This window comes from Oreochromis aureus, linkage group 14, assembly GCF_013358895.1.
Source record: "Oreochromis aureus strain Israel breed Guangdong linkage group 14, ZZ_aureus, whole genome shotgun sequence".
Classification (NCBI taxonomy): Eukaryota; Metazoa; Chordata; class Actinopteri; order Cichliformes; family Cichlidae; genus Oreochromis; species Oreochromis aureus.
This window is the reverse complement of record NC_052955.1, coordinates 29,064,075-29,086,601: the sequence shown is the minus strand read 5'-3', so window position 1 is coordinate 29,086,601 and position 22,527 is coordinate 29,064,075. Positions and strand designations below refer to the sequence as shown.

At 39.7% G+C, this 22,527-nt stretch overlaps 1 protein-coding gene across 5 annotated transcripts in view; it reads left to right on the top strand.

The window, feature by feature from the left end:
• LOC116313827 (arf-GAP with Rho-GAP domain, ANK repeat and PH domain-containing protein 1) overlaps positions 1-22,527 on the top strand; it is a 56,242-nt gene that overhangs the window by 20,995 nt on the left and 12,720 nt on the right. For all 5 annotated transcript variants that reach the window (XM_031731638.2, XM_031731636.2, XM_031731637.2 and 2 more), the window contains 18 exons: positions 791-879; positions 1,005-1,087; positions 1,732-1,872; positions 1,989-2,058; positions 3,394-3,514; positions 3,673-3,857; positions 4,029-4,135; positions 5,353-5,552; positions 6,557-6,642; positions 6,994-7,176; positions 15,612-15,786; positions 17,023-17,157; positions 17,265-17,400; positions 17,574-17,676; positions 18,404-18,596; positions 18,697-18,742; positions 18,928-19,091; positions 20,185-20,397. In XM_031731638.2, the coding sequence (XP_031587498.2) occupies positions 791-879; positions 1,005-1,087; positions 1,732-1,872; positions 1,989-2,058; positions 3,394-3,514; positions 3,673-3,857; positions 4,029-4,135; positions 5,353-5,552; positions 6,557-6,642; positions 6,994-7,176; positions 15,612-15,786; positions 17,023-17,157; positions 17,265-17,400; positions 17,574-17,676; positions 18,404-18,596; positions 18,697-18,742; positions 18,928-19,091; positions 20,185-20,397 (2,430 nt within the window). The remainder of the gene's footprint in view (positions 1-790; positions 880-1,004; positions 1,088-1,731; positions 1,873-1,988; positions 2,059-3,393; positions 3,515-3,672; positions 3,858-4,028; positions 4,136-5,352; positions 5,553-6,556; positions 6,643-6,993; positions 7,177-15,611; positions 15,787-17,022; positions 17,158-17,264; positions 17,401-17,573; positions 17,677-18,403; positions 18,597-18,696; positions 18,743-18,927; positions 19,092-20,184; positions 20,398-22,527) is intronic.

Below are 22,527 nucleotides of genomic sequence, written 5' to 3'. Positions count from 1 at the left end.
GAGAAGAGAGATCCGGGTGGCAGGTTATGCCTCGAAGTATTGAGGGCTTGAAATCTGTCAAACAAAGACATTTCCCTTTTAAAACTGCAGCAGTTGTTCACTTCACACTTTACAGTGTGTGGTTTAAAAAAAAGAAAAAAAAAAGAGGTACTGCAACACAGTGTTTAGCATGGGCCTGTCCTGACTTTTTCTAAACATGTCACTGGCCTCAAATTCAAAGCAAGCATATCATTAAAAAAATCTTAGTTTTAACATTTGATTGGTTGTATTGTTTTATTTTTAAGTACATGTGGTGTGTTAAGGATTTGCAAACCACTGCTTCAGTTTTAATGTACCACAGAATTTCAACTTCTGCAACAGTTTCACCTCAATATTGTATAACGTTTCAGCGGTAACACGGCTCCGCTTAATAGTAGATGCTCACCCTGAAAAACGAGTCTTAAGGGGAGAGAAAGAGACGACACAAACTAGTGCATGTGCATTAAAACTCACTCACTCTTAGTTAGGTTTGTTTGCGCTTACAAACATTGACACAGCCAAAATTACTACTAATTCCTATCCACATAATCCAGTTTTACTAGTGTGACTGATTGTTTGCCTTGGAAGTATTCTCTGAGCTTCCTGGATCGGCTTGTAGTGTAACAGCCAGTGAGTAAGCATGCAAATTTGCCTCACTGAAACTGTCCCCTGGCAATTATATCATGTTTCCAGAGTTTCTCAGGTTCTGCAAAACCTGCTCCAGACTTTAGCTTAACCTTGATTTGTTTTCCTTTTCTCTGTTCTCGCTCAGTGTTGGCTACGGTCAATGAAAATTCGAATGACTACGAGGAGCCAGACTTGTTTGGTCCCGCTGGTCATCGAATGAACCTACCAGAGAGGGTAAGAAACTGTTAATGGAAGCACTCCCAGACCCCTCCCATTAAGAGTTAATGGGAGTGGTCTTTTAGGCTCTTTCTTCTTTCCTATTGCCATATCCTGTGAATCATTCCCGTTTCCTCCAATAGGATATGTCCCTGCAAGTGCCAGATTACACAAAGAAGCGGCCGAGTTCTCTTTGCAGTGACGATGGAGTGCTCGACGATTATGAGTGAGTCATAAAACAACACAAATGCAAACCACGTACAGAAGCTGAAATACAAACACACTGTTTGCAGGGTTTTGTTTCCATTTGGTTGTTGATTATTCTGAATGGCTGTGACTTGGGAGGTAGAGTATCGATCCACCGATCTACCAATCGGTCAGTGATCGATTCCACAGCTACTCCAGTCTGCATGTTGAAATATCCTTATGACTGAACCCTGAGAGTGTTTGTGTGAATGTTATACAAGGCGCTTTGGGTGTTGAGTTAGAATAGAAACGCACTATATAAGTACCAGTCCATTTATTGCAGTGTTTGTGTAGGTTAATTTAAGACATGCTGCTGTATTTACTTTCATTTTAATACACAACATATTCTCAAACTGTCAGTGTTGCCGACACTAATCTTTGATCTTCACCTCTTTTATGTAATCTGTTAAAATTATATTTTTACACATGTTAGCTTGTGTCAAAACTTAGAAATATTCTTTGGATTTTGAAAACATTTGCACAATTTGTCTGACTTAAACTTTGATGAAAAATATAAATGTCAGTAATAGCTTTTGATAGTTAATATTGCTTATAGGGTTTGTGTGATGTTTCTTTCTTTTTCCTTTTTTGTTTGTGTGTGTCTGTGTGTGCGCGCACGTATAGGTATGAAGGGACTCTCCACAGCCAGCAAGGCAGTTTTTACCTACCAAACACTGGTGTTTTGGCTTCCACCATGAAGGAAGACACCTCTCAGCTTTCTGCTGTCATTAAGATGGGTTGGCTGGACAAGAATCCACCTCAGGGGTAAAATAATGATGATGCTAAAAAAAAAAAGATAATCTGAAAAAAAAATTACAAAACACACACAGGGCAGCGGTATTTGCTTTTTTATTGGGTGTTCTGTCTTTCCTCATACACAGGGCTATTTACTACCAGAGACGATGGGTAAAATTAGATGCTGACTACCTGAGATACTTTGACACTGACAAGGTAACAAAACACATGCATCCAAAAACTCAGTGATGTGTTCAGACACAAGCACAGAATGGAAGCGTTGTGTCGTGTGTGTGTGACTCTGTCCAGGAGATACTGTTGACATACTAAATAGGCATTGATCATTTTTAGGGCTACAATGATTCTTCGAGTAATGTGAACAGCTTGATTATAAAAATCTTCAGCGCACATTTTGCTTTGATGTTTTGTTTAATCCACCATCTAGCACTCAGCTGTTACTATGTAAATGTGACCTTTTCACCCACATTTACCACTAAAAATAGGCCTGCAGTAGAAACGTGTCTAGAAGCACTCATGTAAATAAAAAGTATGACAATATTAAGGCCAAGCAGCTTCCAGTTTTCAACAAAAAGACTCGTAACAGAACAGCAGTAGTGAGAGTCCTTCATCAAACCACCTGGACAAAAATTCCAACCTGAAGAAAAACAAACTTTGGAAATGCTCCCATGCACCGCTGTTTGTTTTATACAGTGAAAATCGATAGTAAAGTTACAGGAGTTAAAGTAAAAAATGCAGATGAGCTATTATTCAGGCTGATGGGCAGGGGTGAGTCTAAAGAGGAGCATGGGGTGTGAGTGAGTTATTAACATTATTTTGTAGATTTGGATTAATATAAAATCTTAATTTGATTTTAATTTTATTCTGTAATTAAAACTATGTCACTGACTCAGTGCTGTTAAGTTTCACATTATTAACATTAATTATTTACAGTGCACCATCAGAACATGTGTCTTCTGCAGCAGGAAATGTTACATCAAAGCAAAGGACAAGTCTCAGTTCTGAGAATGTTGATGTCCTCGCTTTTTTCATTGCAGCCACCACAAACTCTTTTAAAGGGTCACACATGCGCACACATTAACTCGCTACACTCCTCTTAATGCCAGAGAAGCTTCCACAAATGCAGAGCAAAGGCATCTTTTTTTATACCTTAGTTTAGTGCTCATGTATATCTTATTTTATTTGACACCAATGTACTTGTTTTTAGTTGTTGTTGTTGTTTTGGTTTTTTTGCATTTATGAAAATGTTTTATTTAATAAATATGACTTTGAATGGTACGTAAATACAATGAAGGTGTTTTTTCATAGTTGTATGCATTTAAATTACTTGAAATACTGCAATTAAAATGGAAACCAATGAGCAGTTAATTTTAAATCACCTTGTTTTTTTTTTATATTTACTGTTGCTCATTCACAAGACAAGTATTATCTGATTACTTGATTAATTGATGACATAACCGATCATTAAAGTAATCGATAGCTGCAGCAGTAATCTGAGATGCTAAGTATGTGTTGTGCTGTCCTGTGTTGTAGGACGTGTATTCTAAGGGGATCATCTCAACAGCTTTCATCACTAATGTGACCACTGTGGGGGAGCTGAAGTTTGAAGTTGTTACAAACAACCGAACCTTCATCTTTAGGGCTGAAAGTGAAGGTATGTCTGTTCACCTCAGCTCTGTATGTGCTTAGACTTGTACAGACATTATTTCACATGTTTCAAAATATGCACTTACCTCAGTTCATATATATTTGTGGGTGCAGATTTTACTACATACATGTCTGTTCTGACATGCATATGCTCTCTCATTGCAGCTGAACGAAACGAATGGGTGACTGTACTGCAGGATTGCACCAGTGGGCGCCAAAGGCACACTGTCATGAACCCCGGCTCACCTTTAGCCCCGGACTATCAGGGCTACTTGGAGCTAAAAGGGTTACGCTCCAAACTTTACACAGTTGTTGCCTCAGATAAAGTTTTCCTCTACAAAAATATTGATGTAAGAACTCTGGGTGGAGCAGTGTGTACAGATTTGTACTTAAGATAACTGCATTTTGTTTTCTTTGCTTTTCTGATTGTTGGAATTAGAAGAAATGTTTTTCTTGTTTTGTTTTTGTTGTTGTTGTTGTTGAAACCATGTAATTTAAATTTGATGTTCCATTTCTTACAGGACTATCGTATTGGATTGGGTATCACATCTATTGAGATGAATGTAGGAAACATTAAGGTCTCAGATCGTCGAAGCTTTGATCTCACCACACCTTATCGCATATTTAGGTATTGCATGCACACAGAAACTAAATCTGCTCTCACACCTTTCCCATGTTTGTGTGACTATCACTCTTCTTATTGCAGTAATTAAGCAGTTGGGTTTATATTTACTCAAAACTGTTTATGTGAGATAAACTGTGAGATATACTAATTAGACAGTTTGGAGACGATGATCATTCCTCATTATCAGCAGCTGAGTTGCTCTCGAGTTGAGTTGCTGGGTTACTTACAGAAATTAGGTCATATTGTTTTAGTGAGAACTCTCCCACTGTCCCTCAATCCTCAGCTGGTCGTCTTTCAAGAATGTGAAAAGCCTTTTGTGTGACTGTGCGTGTTTTTGTGCAAAGAAGTGCAGGGGATATGTTTGTGCATGAGTGCATGTGGTGTGTGGTCTTTTGGCTGACAGTTCACAGCCTGCGCCTGTAGTGCAGGGTCTCAGCATGACAGGATGGGGAAATGTGTGTTTCTGTGGACTAGTGTACTGGCTCTGAGTCTCTTCACTGTAAACATATGTGAAAGTGTTTCATTTTCATTCAGACCTGGTAATAATAAGAAAGGTAAAGATTTAGAAATGTTTAAATATAAAAGGAGGAGGGTTTTTTTTTTCTTTCATTATGTCTACATCAGCAATGTAAATGAAACAAATTAGTAATAATAAAAGACAATGATTCAGATCTAGACAGAAATGTAATGGGTTTTTTCTTTGCCAGTGCTCAGATTTTCCATTACATTTCCAAAACCCAAACAAATGGCAGTCATCAGTATTTTTGTTGATTTAACTCAGGTTTATTTAGTTGTATACTAATACTAATAATGCTGATACTGATTTATTCTGAAATTCATGATTCAACTTTTTATTTAAATTGTTAAGCTAATGTTATGAATTGTAATTTAAAGTACTGTATTTAGTGTTTTTACTGTATTTAAAGTACTGTATCTGTGGTTTTGTGCTTTTGTTCCCATGCAACATCCAGAAATATTTCAGGGCAGGAAATAATTACTCAATTTATTTCTGTAAAGCATATTTATATGTATTACTAATTTAAGGGAAGATAAACCGAGCATGCAGCTGACAGGATGAAAAGAGGAAGCTTGTCTGCCTCTGTGAGTTTATGTGGTTTCCAGGTCTTGAGTATATTTAGCGTAACAACAGCAAACTAAGCGTCATTTCTCACCTTCATGTCAACGGTAACACTCGTCCATATGCTTGCCTCTCTCCGCAGCTTCATCGCAGAGTCAGAGCAGATGAGAGAGCAGTGGGTGAATGCTATGCGAGACGCGATAGGTGAGGCATTGTCTAACAGCGAAGTGGCTGAGCGGATCTGGGCGGAGTCTAGCAACAGTCTGTGTGCCGACTGTGAAGCATCGAAGCCGGAGTGGGCCGCCATCAATTTGTGTGTGGTGGTGTGCAAACAATGTGCAGGTTTGTGTGTTCTGATTTTGTTTTTGTGCGGTGCTTTGGGTTCTCAGTGTGAATACTTTGTGTTTAACAGCATTTTGACTTTTTGTTGCTGGTTGCTGAGTATCAGAATTAACATGTGGCTTCCAGCACAAGAGGCATTGTGACTTTGTTTTGTCGTGGCCATCAGTTGTCTGGACGTGATATTTCAGGAAGTTCTTTAGGAAAACACTCCAGTTTAGGACAAATGTTCAGTTGTTCTCTGGGACTATTTAGATGTTAGTGGTCAGAGCTCACTTCTGTTTTTCACTGATACCATTTCCTAAAAAATACTTTTTTGGGCCATTATTAAAGGCCATGTTTTTCTGTATCATAGGAAATATTCATATTATAATTTAATGAATCATGATATAAATGTGAGGCTATGTCACCCACTTCTACTACCCACCTTGAAACTCTTGGCCGAATTATGTGTGCTTCTGGTAATCGTGTGTGAGGCAGCCATTCTTTAGAACTTGTAGCTTCTCTGCGGTAACCTCCGTTTTTGTTGCACCTCCATTTTTCAGTTATGCAGACACTTAATAGATTTTTCTAGTGAATAAAGTCTTTTTCTACTAAGGTGAAATAAGCCTGGACACACATTGATATTAGTGTGTGGTTGGTTGGTTGTGCTGTTTGGCAGAAGCGTAAAACCACAGGGCAGTAATTGTACAGTGCTATGAAAATGTATTTGACCCTTTGCTAAAACACAACGCTGTTTTTAGGTGACGCTTTCATTTATTAAAGGAAAAAGGCATCCAGCCCTGTGAGAAAGTAATTACCTCCTAAACCTAATGACTAGTTGTAGCCTGTGTGTTCTCTTTGGTCAGCTGTGATTTTTGCCTTGAAATATAAAAAAAATCAATCATTTCACTGTACTTGTTTGTTTTTTTTGTCTGTTTGTAAAGAATTATTTGGTTGTGCGTACAGAGCTTATAATATGGTCAAGATTGAATGTGGCTTTAATATGTGTATGTGTGTTATTCCAGGGGAGCACAGAGGACTAGGCCCTAGCATTTCAAAAGTTCGAAGTCTGAAGATGGATAAGAAAGTTTGGACAGAAGAGCTTATTCAGGTACACATAGAGATTTCTATGAAAGAATTTCTTTCTTGAGATTAATTAACTAGTATGTTCAAATATAATGTTTCCGTAATTAATCATTTTGGAGCTGAGACAGCTTAGTTTTAGTTTCATCGCTGTGGAAGTTTCCGGGGCAGTAGTTACCGGTGGTTTTTTGTGGGTTTCATTATGTTGTTTGTAAACCTGCAGATCAGAAGTGTCAGTAATCTGATCTAGTAAGTGCTACAGAAGAATAATAGAGAAAGATAGGAAGAAACACATACAGATTCTATCCTAATGTGGAAGCACTTCTATTCATTTTTTATTTATTTATTTATTTTCCTCTTCACCCTGCCCGTGTCGCAGTTATTCCTGGTGATAGGCAACGAGCGGGCTAACAGTTTTTGGGCAGCTAATGTCCCACCAAGTGAAGCTCTGTCGCCTTCGAGCTGCAGCGAAGAAAGAAGACGCTTCATCAGCAACAAATACCGCCAGGGCAAATACAGGAGGTACCACGCTCTGTATGGAAACCAGATGGAGCTCAATCACGTAAGTCAAAGTCACAGTTTGCTTTTGTCTTTGTGATACAGTTGTGTTTAATTCTGAATCTGCGCACTGCATTGCCAGAAATGTCTGCTAGTGAGCAGCTGCAAAGTGTAAAGGGATGAGTGACAAGCGAATAGCTGAGTGTGTGGATGGGGCCTTAAAACATGTCCACATTGGAAGCGATGTGCCAACCGGAAACCACAGAAAGTGAATGACTTTCTATAATCTTTCCAGGAGGGAAATAACCGCTTGCTATGAGTAGTGGGCGGGGCCCTAAATAAACTTTTCCTGTTTCCGTGTGATTGAAACTACCAGACTGAAGAATACTGTTGATTAACATATAACCTGATAATAAAGTCACTCGAGGGTTACCTAGGCAACCAGAGCCTGGAATGTCCACAAACGGCCGCTCTCGGCTACACGGCTTCAGGATCAGTTTTGCCATTATCCTGTTGGTAGATGAACCTTGATACTAGTCTGAGATCCTGCCCTGGTGCATTATTGCCTTCATTAAGGTCATCGGTGTACTTGGCATCATTCGGTGTCCATAAGCCCAGATGAGTCATCCTGTCCCTGCTTAAAAAAAAATCCCCCCACAGCATGATGCTGCCACCACCACACTTCCTGGCTGGGATATTATTGAATAGTGTCTAGTTTCTTTCAGACCCGACTGCTGTTATCATGCTAGAGAATCTCGTTTCTCACAGTATCAGGATCCTTGAGGTTGTTTTTTTTTTTTCTGAATCCCATGCATGTTTTGTATGCCTTTCATTGAGGAAAAACTACAGCACTGACAGGAGTAACTTCCAGAAAGGCAGCTATCTCCACACAGGATCTTCTTTTTGTTCACCCCTCCTTCCAAGCCCTTGGTTCCCTGATTGCTTAGTTTGGCAGGCAGCCAGCATTACAAAATGATCCCATTTGTTCCTAATGTCTTCTGTTTAAGAAATATGGGGGTTTAGTGAGAATCTTCAGTGCAGCAGGAATGTTTTTGTAGTCTTCGTCAGATCGGTGCCTCAGCGGTCTCTACATGCAGTTTATTTGGACTGGTACTGTGAAAAAATGTGCATTTCTTGTTATAGTGTCCTGGGGTTGATTGGTGAGTGGAAAAAATATATTAACAGTTTTGGCATATGCAAAAGCATGCAAAAATGCCTCCTAGATCAGGTTTGTCAAATATAAGGCCTGGGGGCCAGAGTTGGCCCAGTGAATACTCAAATCCAGCCCACTAAACAGCTTTAAAAGTATGAAGGTGTGCATCGATTTTGAGTTTTTAACTGTAGTTGTAAAACAAGTTTTACAACTTATCCTGCTGATTGGTTCCTACATATGGAATCAAAGTAATTAACTAACAAACAATTAAATGACGGGAAAGTTTCTGTATTTTCACTATAACAGCCCATAGTTAGAAAAAACAGAAAAAGGACATTTTCTGGGAATTAATGCAAACTTCATATTTTATAAGTACTGGATAGTCTGGGCAATACAGATTTGTCATATAGTTTTACTTTGATCTTTACCCTTTAAGATCAAAGTGGGCTGCATTTGTCCCACTGTGTGTAATGAGTTTGACGTCCTTTACACCTCGAAGCTGACGATTCTGTTCAGAGTTCTTGTTGTGAGCAGTAACTTCAAATAAAATGCAGAATTTCCCTTGAAGCCAATAGAGCATAAAAATAAGCAAGTTCCTTTGTGTAAATACATGATTAAGATCCTGTGACTGTGGCAAAAGTGTTATTTAACACTTAAATACTTACAGTAAAGCAGCCAGTATGCTTCTGCTTCAGCAGCTGGTTGATCCAGTGTTGCAACATTTGACACTTTTCTTGTTTGTGAGGCATTTGTGGGACTTTGTTTGATCGCACTCCAGCTGCAATGGAGTGCAAGTCGGGTTTATAGACTAAAAAATACTGATTAAACTTGTGAAACACGCTCTGCCACTTGAAGTAATTTTGCGAACTCACTTTTAGAGTTGAAGAGTTAAAGACTGGTTAATGCAGGTTCAGGACTCAACCCTGTGAAATCCCTGCTTCTGAGTCATTTTTTCAAACTTGCAACTCTGCAAGGTCCTAGAACCGACTCTTAGCAACGACTCTTTTAAATGTGACAACTGCGGTGTCTTTGTGTACTTGTGGTGGGTGAAGCTTAGCTTGAAGATGACACATTATTTGGTTAGTATTGTTTAGAATCAGGAAATGTAAATGGCCATGGAATGGCCATAGCTTTTATACTGTGCTCCATCATGTGTGGTTAATGACTGAGTGTTTCAGACCCAGCTGGGTCACTTCTTAGGAGCTTAACCCAGCTACCGCTAACAATGTGTACAGGTCACAGATAAACTTGGTGTGTAAATGAGTCACATGTAGCACCTGACTGTGAGCTATGTTTTTCCCCCTCAAGCCGTTAAGCTTTTACATTTGTGTGAGTGAGTGTGAGTAACTGTGTTTGGGATGTGCAGAATGAGATAAAGGAAGTTGTTTAGTTTGTAGTTTTAAAAGCAGCTGCTGGTCCTCCTCCCTGATGGCTCCATTTTCTGCTCTTTTCTTATCTCTCTCTTGGGTCTTTGGGACCTATAGAGGACGTGATCTGTTGGACTTTCCTACAGCTTTCATTCACCCCCACAAACCCACACACATACCACCCCACCCCCATTTCAGAGGTGATTACTTAAATGGCTGCTCTACTTGGTTTTTTTTTTTTCCTGTTCATGAGAAAAATACAGATGAGCATTGCTTCTGCTTCTGCTTGGGTGTGCCTTTCAGAAATCGTACACGCTGCACATGTGTCAGCTATACACTTATCTGTCAAGTGGGTGACAAAAAAGGCAACGTAAGTGTGCAAGAGTGTGAAAGCAAGAGAAAAACATGTTTGTATACTCAGTGAGTGCAGCAGCAGAATTAGCTAATTCAGGGTCATTTATCTACTCCTGGCTTTTTAACCCCACTTCTCTTGCTAGCTTTCTTCTTTGTTTTTACTTTTTTCCTTAATGTGACATCATTACTTACTGATTTAACTGGAATGTGCTGTAACTCCACCCCTCCCTTCTGTTTTCCTCCTCCTCCTTCTCCTCCTGTCCTACACATTGTTTGGCTCTGACTGCTGAAGAAATTTGATCACTTTAGTCCTTGCTCTTTTTTCTTATCTTTAAGTTGTTAATATTTTTACATTTTCTTTTCGACTTGAGCTTCAGACTTTTGCATTTGCAACTTTTCCGGGCTGTCTTTGTTGACTGACATTCAAATAGCGGACTGACTGAAGGGAACTGAGAACTTCCAGGTAGGGCTATGTGTAAGAGGGGAGCTGTAGGACAGGGTAGTGAAAATATGCCTTGTTTTTGCAGCTCTCTGAGTCCTTTTAGGCTAGCTCTGTTAAGAAAAAGAGCACAACCTTGCATTTCAGTGGTGGTTAGTTTATAGCGATGTGTGGAAGTGGATTTTAGATCTCTGACAGTATGTGTGTGCAGTCATGTGCTTGAATGTGTCTGTGGGAAACATTTTTGTGTTGACACTATGGGGACTGCAGCCCTGCAGCTCTGTGTTAGTGAGACATTAGAGCTATTGTGTGTCTGTGTGTGTATGTTTTTTTTTTTTTTCTCTGGAGTGAGCAGCAACACATTGAAATGCACATGAATTTGCCTGCGTAGGCATGGTTGTGTGCTTTTTCTGTATTTGGTCTGTACTGCTCTTTCTTTTTGTGTGCTTGTATGTTTCCATCTGTAAATCATGGTCGTCGTCTCCTGTTTTGTCTCTATTGGTTCCCCCTCTGTCTTTACTGTGGCTTCCTAATTTTTCTCAATTGCATCAAGTAGTGAACTCTAGCTGTGACCACAGTTTTACACTGGGTTTCTTATTCCCTGGAAAAACCATACTCTGCATTTTCTTCTTACAGAAACAAAACAAAACCGATACAGTTGTGCCTACAACTGTATCTGTTTTTAGAAGACATCTACTGAATGTTAGTCACCTGCGTGTTAAGAATAAAGTAACACTCATCCATGAGTCGTTCTTCCTCTGTGGTGTTACCATCTTCCTGTTAAACAGTTTGAAGCTTTTTATGGCCTTTAGGTTGACATAAAATACATTAAAGGCTTTGTTAGCGCGTGGTTTCCTTGAAAGGGAAGAAGTGACACAGCATAGATGACGTTTCATAATGAAGTGCACAATGTGACGTAGAGTTTAATGCAGACAGGTTTTGGCAGTTTGATAGTCCCTCTGTATTTGTGCCAAGTTTGAGTTGGGGATAGTTGTCATAGTTTAACTTTTTTTCATAACTTTGTGGCTATTTTAGTGACATTTGAGAAAATAAAGCAATCGGTTATTGAAAAGTGGACGGCCACTCTACTTTCCCAGGTCTCCTTGACTGTGCTGGTGGCTATCAGCATGTTGTTGGTGTTTTATCATAGCAAACTAACAGCTAAGGTACAGGATTAAAAAAATCTCTTTATGGCCTTGTTTTATGCTTTTAAAGTTTTATAATTGGCTTCCATATAAGAAGAGCTCTTCATCATTTACCCCTCTCCTTTTGTTTATTTTCTGCTTTTCCTCATTCTTCCTATTTATTTCTTCTGTTTTCTGACCATTCCCATCATGTCCTCATTCACACTGTAGGATTTCGGGTTATAAATCCTTTCGATTTCTACAGGGAGATTGGCTCAACATGTGATCTCCTTTCTTGTTTATTTTGCAGTGCTTTTTTCCCTCCCTCCTTTTTTGTCTGTAACTCTGTTTTTTCCTTCGAATCTTTTTTTTCTTTTTCTCTGCCCTCCTTTTTCTGTCTGGATTTTCACCTCCCTGACCATCTCCCTTTCTCTGTAAGCTATCCACGGTGAGGTAATGATGGAACATATGCGAATAGCTCTTTCTCATCTGGATTTAATATATGCACATACATACACATCTGTAAGTGTGGGTGTAGTTTGGGGTATTTTGTGCTAAAGTCTACACAGCAAAGCCTGCATGTGTTAGTATCGCTGTCTGTACATAGGTTGAGTTTCTAGCCAAAAACAATCTGTGTCTGATTAATGTGGCTGCCTGAAATGCTTTCATCTTCTTTTCACAATATTTTTCTTTCTTCCTTTCCCTCCCTCATCTTCCTTTTCCTCCAGTTCAGTCCCATACAAATGCAGAGGCCAGATGGAGGCCTACGTTTTTTGTTGGCTTTTCTTTTTTTTCTTTTCTTTTTTTTTGACACGCCCAGATAAAAATCTCTCTGCCCCTGTCTCTGTCTCTCTAGGGAAATTCGGCAAGATTCTTGAATTCCCTTCTCTCTGTGTGCGTTATTACATTACTGCCTGTTTCATCGGCAGCAGATGTTGAAGGGTGAGGTTTCTTAACACTCAAACAGCCCATTTCCTCGTTGTACTTCATTCTGATAGGTTCACTTTTCCTGGACAGGAGAAAAAGCTGCTGTCATATTACTGTACACTGGCTCTTTGCACGGCGTAGCTGTCCACATGTATGTCCACATGGGATGAAGCCGAGCACTGATTTTTCCTCTGTTCTCTTTGTGTATTGTTGTGTACGGACCACACACATACACATGCAAATATATTACCACAGAGCATAACACACTTATTTGTTGATGGCAGAGTATTGTCTGTGAACTGCTTTGTGCTTGTGGTCAAAAAACAGTTCGGATGATTGGGTTTGTTGGGCTGCAGTGGCGTCTTCATTGCAGGCCGGCACAGCTAAACAGTGTGGTCATTTTGATGTTGTTGACCAAAAGTGGAAAAATTTGGTTGCCATCAGTGATAAAGAGCAGGTTACACCCATCTTTTTATTTGTTGTGTATAGTTTTAGAACATTTTCAAGTTGGCTTAAATCTTTTTAAAGATTTAAAGACCAAAAACTTCATCTACTTGGCATGAAAACCAGATCATGGATGGATTTTTAAGGAAAAATAGGTTTTGTTTTACTGATTCTGGGCCTCGCCCTGGACAAAAAAATTACTAGTGATATTTTAAGCAGCTCTTTACAGCGCCCTGAATTTTGTTTGCCAAATCTTTCAGTGCTTGACCCGGTCTGCAGCTGCACTTCGACTCATTGGCCTGAAACAAAGCCAGACTGCGTAATGTCTCAGGATCTGTGGCTTTGGGAATGGGAAGTGCTGTCACTCTGGCAAACAACCCCATTTATAATTCTTGATGTTTTAAATTCTCTCAACTCATCAGTGCTTTGGCAGTTTGTCTTTGTGTTTTTGGGTGTGTGTGTATCTTTTGCAATTCTGATCTTTGCTAATTGCCTTGTTTGTCTGTCTGTGTGTGTGTGTGTGTGTGTGTGTGTGTGTGTGTGTGTGTGTGTGTGTGTGTGTGTGTGTGTGTGTGAAGCTCAGTAATGCTTAAATAGAGGAGGGGCTCTGTCTGTGTGTGTGCACTGGGGAATTTCTCAATCAGACTCAAAAGAGCTTATTGAGTTTAACTGAAGACAGACGTGTGTGTGTGTGTGTGTGTGTGTGTGTGTGTGTGTGTGTGTGTGTGTGTGTGTGTGTGTGTGTGTGTGTGTGTGTGTGTGTGTGTGTGTGTGTGTGTGTGTGTGTGTGTGTGTGTGTGTGTGTGTGTGTGTGTGTGTGTGTGTGTGTGTGTGTGTGTGTGTGTGTGTGTGTGTGTATTCTCTCTTCTTCTTTCCTTGTACTCCGGGTTAGTTTGCTTGTTGTTTACAGTCTAAAGCAGTGTTGTGGAACTTATTTATATGAATGAACACCACTTATATTCATCATCGTTCCAGCGAGTTAGCACAATGCTGATTACGTCTTTCTCAACTTGTGCTGCATTCCACCTGCCTGAGTTTTAAATTCCTGCACTGGTTTACCAGTAATGGCATATCAGTCATTGCTCATGGTCTATTAATAAGGAGAGATGATGGCAACAGAAATATGACAGAAAAGCTTCTCTGTAAGCACGCTAAAAATGTTTGTGTGATCACTGCCAGGAAAGTTCCCTACTGCAGGTAAAGACATCTGGACCTGTCACGATAGTTCTGTCCTTGGTGGTGTTGTCAGGGGTTAAATGAGACAGGGTGTAATATCAGGGTGCATGTAGATTTTAGGGTTGCCATAGCGGTACATTTGCCTAAATTGCAAGGCAGACTTTTCTTTTTAAAGATTATTTTTGGGGCATATTTAGTCTTTATTTGACAGTTGAGCAGTGAAGACAGACAGGAAAGCCAGATGAGAGAGAGAGAGAGAAAGCGAGGACACGCAGCACGGGGCCACAGGTCAGACTCAAACCCAGACCACTGCACTTTAGCCATTTGGCATATAGTTACCTTCTCACCCACTGAGCTAAACAGGCTCCCGAAAGTCTGAGCCTTCCTATGAGATTCAAGAGTGAATGCTCAGGTTACCAAAATATATTGTAAAAAAATAAATATTTGTCTTTTTTTTTTTTTTTTTAGATTTCCGTTCAGATCAGGTTTTTGACACTAGTCCTTTGTGTCTCCAACTTAACCTTTTGCTGCGCAGCTTCCATTACATCCAATACAAAGATGTAATAAAATTACTGAAGATTCCTTCAAGTTATATCAGTGACGAGGAAACGACTGCAAACAATTGTGCAGTCATGCACAAAGAGTACAAAGCGCTTAATACATAAACTAGGACTTATAATCTAATCTCTCCAAAATGGCTCGAGGACACCTGAGAATACTTTGTATACAGTTTAACCAGAGTTATCTACAGTTGCGGTAAATCCCAAAATAATTAGTGACAATTGCTCTTGACACTGTAACATGTTTGTTTTTGAATAAAAGCACGGAGTATACTTTAATGGTATTTAAATCTATTTGGAAGGAGAAGTATTTGAGCAGTGTTGACAGTAAAGCATGAGGGTTATTGGGCAAAAGGCCGTGCAGGTTTTAAAGCCCGCATACACTGACAGACAAGTGCGCACTAAGGTTGTTTGGCGTGCAGAAGTTCAATTCATTCTGAAAACTGAAAGAACTTAACACAACATGATTTAAACCTTTTCAGCTGCAGCAGGATCACAGTATTAAAACCCTTTATTAGTTTTTTATTGTAGATTTTTTCTTAAAAACCCCCAAAAGCACCTTCTTTTTCTTTATTACTTAAATGCTTTCCAAGTCGACGCTCTCATCCTGTTCTCCATATTTCCTTCCTTATTTGTCTTAATTTCATCTCACACCCTCATTTCCTTCCCTGCTTTGCTTTAATTGTTGCCCATCTTATTTGTTTTTACAGTTGTGTAGCTCTCACTGTGTTAATGTTGATCCAACCTTTTTGGTCTCCTACTTTCTGAGCAATGCAGTTCTAGTAAATGATACGTCTCTATTTGGAGGTAAAATGAATTTCAGTTCAGTACTTGCACTGAAAAGCTTGAAGTCATTGCCAAGAAACGGTACACAGTTGTTTCCGCTTGTTTTTTTTTTTGTACATGAGCGTTTACTCATGTGTCTCCTTGTCTGTTGCTCTCCCCTTTTCTCCAGGCTCTCTGTATTAACGTGCAGTGCAGCGATGTGCTGGAGACGCTGAGCCTGATTTTCTGCGGTGCAGATGTGAATTGTTCAACTGGGCTGGATAGTCAACCAACCCCCCTCTCCTTGGCCACCGCACACTCGCAACCCCTACAGGCCGAGTTATTGAACCATAATCTAAACACAGGTACAGTATGCGTGCATGCTCAGGGTCTCAAGCACACATTTGTTTTTAATGGACTGAGTAGAGCTCTCATGAAAGAATTTGTTAAAGTATTGATTTAAAAAAATAACACGTTTTTTCACACAGCACTTGTTGAAACACAGCGTGCTTTGTAGGCAGATTCTGGAAAAGAGCCCGGACTGCAGGGATACAATGAAAAAGATGTTATACAAAGAAACTGGCTTTGTAATTCTGATTTTCTCATTCAGGTCATTCATAAATTGTGTTTCCATGACATTAAAATATTTTTTGCTTCAGTGATCAACTGGATCTTGAACCATGCTTTGAAATAATGAGTCGACTCTTAATATCAGTTCTGCCTATCCAAGAAGTTTGAATGCTTATTAAACTCTAAGTGAAGCATAATGCAGCGATTTACTCAAACTGTAATCAGTTGAACAGTGTTTCCCCATTCTTGCTGCACATAGGAGGTGCTCCTTGTCGCCCACTGTTGTGTCTTTCGTTTTCTAAATGTGTAAAATGTTTTCAGTGGGTCACAGGGCTGGATTGCAGGCAGGCTAGTTTAGAGGCATGTTGATGGTGTATAAAGCATGGTCCTGCTGTAGAACTGGCAGCGAGTATGAGGGCTCTTTTGTTTCCCTCTGTGTGACTGCTGAGTTTCAATAGATTTTTGAATAATTTTTTTACAGGGCCGTTGGAGCAGTCGTAATCTGTGTTACTGAAACTTTGCTTTTGGATTTTCTTATTTCAGTTGGTTTTTATTGTTTGAAAATGGTTGGCTTTAGTTTAAGAGCCCCCTGATTCTAGTTAACAGAACTTTAAAAGTCATTGACTCACAGTCTTGTAAACATCCAAAGTCTCAATAAACACTCCCATCAAAGCCTCATCAGGCAAGTTGTAATACTTTGTATCATTTGTTAGTTTACATGTTTTCTAAAGTCTACTTTTTATTTTATAGTGAACTAAGATGTGGTTTAGGTTAGTTTTTAGTTAACTATAAGAATCTTGGTATTAGCAATTACATAATTTAGAAATTGGTTGATATTTGGTGACGTCAGATGGATCAAGGCAATGACATTTTAGGAGTAGCTGAATACAGTCATAGCAAAATCTATAGAGTTCAACTATGAGGGTAAGAACTCAAAGCACAGTCTTGAGAAACTAGGGAGGGACCATTTCAACAGGGTTTAAAAGTTTAAGAGACCGTACAATCAAATTCTTTACATTGTTTTTCTGTAGAGTTACCACGGTTAGAGGAGGTGGATGCTATGGACCCAGAACCTTACCCACTACCTCCTTCCGTGTCTCACAATGGCTTCCTATTCAAAACTGGATCCATGGCTCGGCCAGTCACAGAGCGCAAGGCCAAAGAGGGTAAGCACAAACACTCTACAACAGCAACACTTACCACAGTAAGAAAGAATAGTTAAAGTGATTTTCACTATTATGCTTGGCAAATATTTATTTGTCTATCAATATAGAGTTCAGTCGTCGCTGGTGCACGCTAAATGATGGCGTTTTCAGCTACTACGAAAGTGACAAGAACTCAAACCCAAATGGAGCTCTCAAGGCGTCAGAGATCGTGTGTTTGGCTGTCGACAACGATGACAAACATGGGTACGCAAACACCCACACTCTGTCCGTTGTAAATGCACATTTACAGCAAAAATGCAATGACACCTTGTAATGTTAAGTGAGATGAATCGTATGTCTCCCCCTTCTCTTTCTTAAATTTCCCAGTGTCTGCTCTTCTAACCTCCTGGGTTTTTTTTTTTTTTCCCAACCCCCAGGTATGACTGTACCTTTGAAATTTATTCAGAGTCTGAGCGTCTCTACCTGTTTGGCACCGATGACTCAGAAGTCAGATCCCAATGGGTCAAGTCTATCGCCAAGGTAACAATCAAATACATATATTCAGCTTAACGGAGAGATTTGTGATTTTTCTTTATTTCTAGTCAAATAAGAAAACTCTTCTAAGTGGTGTTAGCAGATTAAGCTTGGTGTCAGTGATCAGGACAGTGCTTGCTGTTGTTTATTTTATCAAAGCACAACTTTCTTTACCACTGACGTGATCATGTGAAATGAAACAACAGTCATTTTATCTCAACTGCTGAAAGCTGAAATGGCAAAGTGTGTGCACTCAAATTTCAGTAGTTATTGTGAAACCAGTCAGATGTCTCAGAGTTATGCACAAGGTCATGAACAACCTGTGACACAATCAGTTTTGTGGAGGATTGTCTCTTTCCACTGCTCTTGAGGATAAGGCAGAGATAGTAACTGGACAGAATGTAACCAGAATCGAGGCTGAATTTGTTGCCGCCCACACTGCATTCTTCAAGCAGTGACAAATAGTATTAGTTTTTAAAAGCTTGATTTTAAATTAGATAAAATGGGTTAAAATAAAATGTAACTCATAATAAAAAAGAAGGGTAAGGATGATTTGGTACAAACCCTGGTTTGAGAGCAGGAGGAGGCACAGATCCCTTGGGGATTGCGTCAGGAAGATCATTAGGAGTAAAAATCTGCAAGATCAAAATACGTGGAGCTTTTTCCCCCTGTTGAAAAGGGAGCAGCCTAAAGAAGCTTCAGTACAAACGCTGTATGTCCTCTTTCCTTGTAGACCTTTATTCCAGTCTCTGCAGAACCTTTGCTGAGATTGAGTTTTGAGAGGATTGGGAAGCTGATGTGCAAAGATGGCTTGAACCTACAAAGGTCCAAAGTTGGGTGGTTTGCTCTGGAGGGGTCTGTACTTCACGTTTACCTGGAGGGCAGTCAGGTGGAGGAGATCCACCTCCGCAAACTGAACGAACTATGTGAGTAAGACATGCAAACACAGGTACATGGATTTAACCACTGTCCGAGTGCTCAGCGATTAGAGTACAACAGTTCTTACCCTGTATTTGTGTTTTACAGCAATTCAGCAAGACAATGAAGTCATGGTTCTGGTGGGGAAAGGCAGGTGAGAACGAATAATTTGCGCACTGATTGATTTTTTTATTTTTTTTATTTACAGTTTGAAACCCCTTTAAAAACTACCCTATTTATTTTTTATAGATATTCCTAATTGTGAAACAGTTTTCCCTCACATACTCATCATTCATTCTTCTTTCTCTGCTTTGTTTGTTTCTTCTTCTCTTGTTTTAGAACTCTCTACATAGAAGGAAAGAGAAAGCTGGATTTTTCTTGCTGGTGTACAGCTATCCAGGCAGCTGCAGGGAGTGGAGGAGACACGCTGCACGAGCAGCAGCTCACAGAGACGGACATACCAGTGATCGTAGATAGCTGCATTAACTACATCACACAGTGTGGTAAGAAACACACACACACACACACACACACACACACACACACACACACACACACACACACACACACACACACACACACACACAAGAAACCATTTTTTTCAAGTAACTATGCGCTTCATGCATCTTTAGTTTTGTTTATTGTCTTACATTTTAACAGTGCACTATAAAACATTCACACGTATATGCAACATTACATCATAACAACCCAAACAAAGGCGGCTCCTTACAACACAAGTTATACCTCATATCATGGTAAGCATTGATAATATATTTGCATAACATACAATTTAATTAACCATCATAGTTCAGCACACAAACAAAAATCCAGGTTCTTGGTTCAGCATGAACTGTAACTTTTTCTGTCTTTCTCTGAACTCATGTGGCTGCAATAGTTGGATCTTGAGTTTACTGTGTTAAATTCCACTGGATCTATCCAGGGCAGAACCATCTTCCTCATCTTTTATATAGCTGTACAGCTTAAACATTGGTTAACTGTTAAAAACAGAGTTGCAGAGTTGCTTGTGTTACATCTCTTGCAGTAGTTCAGAGCTTGGAAAGCTTGACACACACAACAGTTCAAAGTAGACGAAGATAAAATAGAGGAAATAACATGACTCTTATTTCCTCGAGTGGACATGGGCCTAACTTGCTCTCGGTGTGGTGTGTGAGGTCCATTGTTTTAATTATCTGCACTCATTGTAGAGAAGTGCAGCTGCATCACACTTCTCTCTTTGTGGGTTGACACCGTTTGACATATTGGCCTTCTGGCCTCACCGCTAGCTGCTCTGCTCATGTGATTTTTTTTTTTTTTTTTTTTTTTTTTCCCCTCGTTGTTGTTTGCGCTTTGCCTTCAGATGTCAGTCAGCTCGATGTTTTCAAGCCCTCAGAGGCCAATTGTGGCAGTGTTGAGGCGAAACACTTGATGCATTAAATGTTCTTAATGTTGGAAGATTGAATATATGATGATCAAGTCTGAGGAACATGTTTTCTTTTGTCAGTGGTGAAAGAGCTGCTTCTTCTTGTTTAAGTCTCTGTTTGTGTAACATTACACCCTGTGTGTTTGTGTGTGTGCTTGTTAATGTTCCATCTCTAGGTATGGTGTCAGAGGGAATTTATCGCAAGAGCGGTGTGAACTCTCGTGTGGCAGCTCTGTGCGAGAGGTTTCGTCGCGATGCTCGCAGCCTTTGTCTAAGGGAAGGAGAGCATCAGGTGGACGACGTCTCTAACACACTCAAACGCTTTTTCAGGGAGTTGGATGAGGGAGTGTTCACAAAACAGGAATTCCAGTCCTGGCTCAGCACTGCAAGTAAGAGTCATATGATTTTGTTTCTTCATGATTCCTATGTTTATTTTTATTTTACGAGCTTTGAGTATCCTGTAAAACATGTATAGATCAGACATCGGTGACTCTCCTTAAAGGGGGCAAATTTGTTTTGTCTGATGTTTTGATATCGTGATACTGCATCTGCTGAGAGACACACTGACAGGCCAGTTTGGAGCCATGCTGTTCTAAAATCTGAGCTGGTTTAGTGTTGCCATGCCAAAACAAGCAAGGCCTTCCTGGATAAAGAAGTCAGGTGTATGGCAGATGAGCTATAACAGTCCCTTTAGCATGTGAATACATTACAAAATTGTTAGCCGAAAATTAATGTCACTGTGCTTTTTTAACAGGGCAGCAAATTTCAACATAGCAATTCTATTTTCACATTTCTGTTTGCACACAATAACAAAAATATTTTGGAGGAAAACGATAATAAACAGGGTCATATTATGACCCCCCTCAAAAACGGACTTTTTTATTAAGGACGAACCATTGCTGTGAAATAATGTGCTTTAACTTTAGAGGGTTTGAGCTGTAACTTGAGAGAAAGCATCATGGCAAAAACACAAGAAAGCAGTTTAGACTTGTGAAAAAGAGCGTTGGCTGCTTATAAAGCAGAGATGGATATACATCGTTATTACAGTGTTTCCAAGTGTCAAGAACTGGAGGTGAAGTATCATTAAGAAAGAGACACACAGCACAGAACAAGCCTGACACAGGTAGGAAGTGAAAGATTTCAAAGATTCATGAAAGAATACCTGTGAGAGATGTGTCCAAAGACCACAGAACAACTGTCAAGACACTCATGAATAACTTAGCCGAGTTGGATTTTCTACTCTCAAAGAAGACAGTCACTAGAAACCTGCACACGAATGGACTGTGAGGTTGCAGATGAAGAAAAAGTCCACTTCTGCAGAAGACGCACCTTCAAGCCAGACTAAAGTGTGCATAGGACAACCTGAAGAAAGATTATGCATATGGAAGTGTGTCCTTTTGTCAGATGAGATGAGACGAAACAAAGGCTCTTTAGCCACAGGGACTTGTGTTTGGAGAAAGAATGGAGAGGTGTACAGCCCAAAGAAAACCATCCCCACAGTGAAGCATGGTAGTGGGAGTGTTATGCTGTGGGGAGGCTTCATAACGTCTGGAAGTGGGAATCTTGTCAAAATGGAAGGAATCGTGAAGGATATGTGAAGAATTTGAAAGAAAACCTCAAGCAGTCGGCAGCAAAACTGGATCTGAGTCATCACTTTGTCTTCCGACACGTGACAGTGACTAAAAACATACGTCGCACCTGGTGAAGAACAACCTCCAGCCTGTGTAAAGCTTAAGAAAGTCTCCCAAAAAAAATAGGGTTGGGATCGCTCAGGAGACGAGTGTGGGGCTTGTTGAAAACTCATGCTCTTTAATCTAGTTCACAAGGAAGGAAAGGACCACAACCCTTTTGTGTTTTATCTTGGATTTGGGTGTTTAGTGTTGATGTTGGGCGTCATTGTTTAGGGATTTTTCAACAATCTCTGAATCTCGAAATGATTGCAGTACATAACTGCCTCTTACTATTTGTAGTCTTACACTGAAAACAGTTTTTAGCACAACTTTTCCAATCTTTTTTGCCCCAGTCACATAAGCTTTTGAAAATGTACCCGTTTCAAATTGAAAATGAGTATATAATGCTAGTATTGCAGGGATTTAATGATATGTTTGTCATTGTAATTCTCGTGTTTTTAGCACTGAAGCTAAATTGAGCATACAGTGCAAAGAGAGAGTTTAAAGATATGCTGCAGCTGTGTGTCTGGTGCCATCATCTTGTTATTGTTTTGAACGAAAGACCTACACACTGCTGGCCATTTTTCATACATACATGCCAGTTTAAACAAAAATGCTCTTTGTTTTAGAAGTCGACAGTCCTTTTTCATCAGGCATCTCTTCAACCTTTCTCCCTGTTTTGATCTTTTCTGCTCTCGTCCTCTGGTTTTTTTTGTTTTTTTTTTCTTTTTCGTTCCATCTTACACTCCCAGCTCTTTCTTTGATCCTGACCCTCTGTACTATAAATATCCTCTGTGGTCATAATTTTATGTAATAATTTTACTTTTCTCATCATCTTCTTCTCTCTTC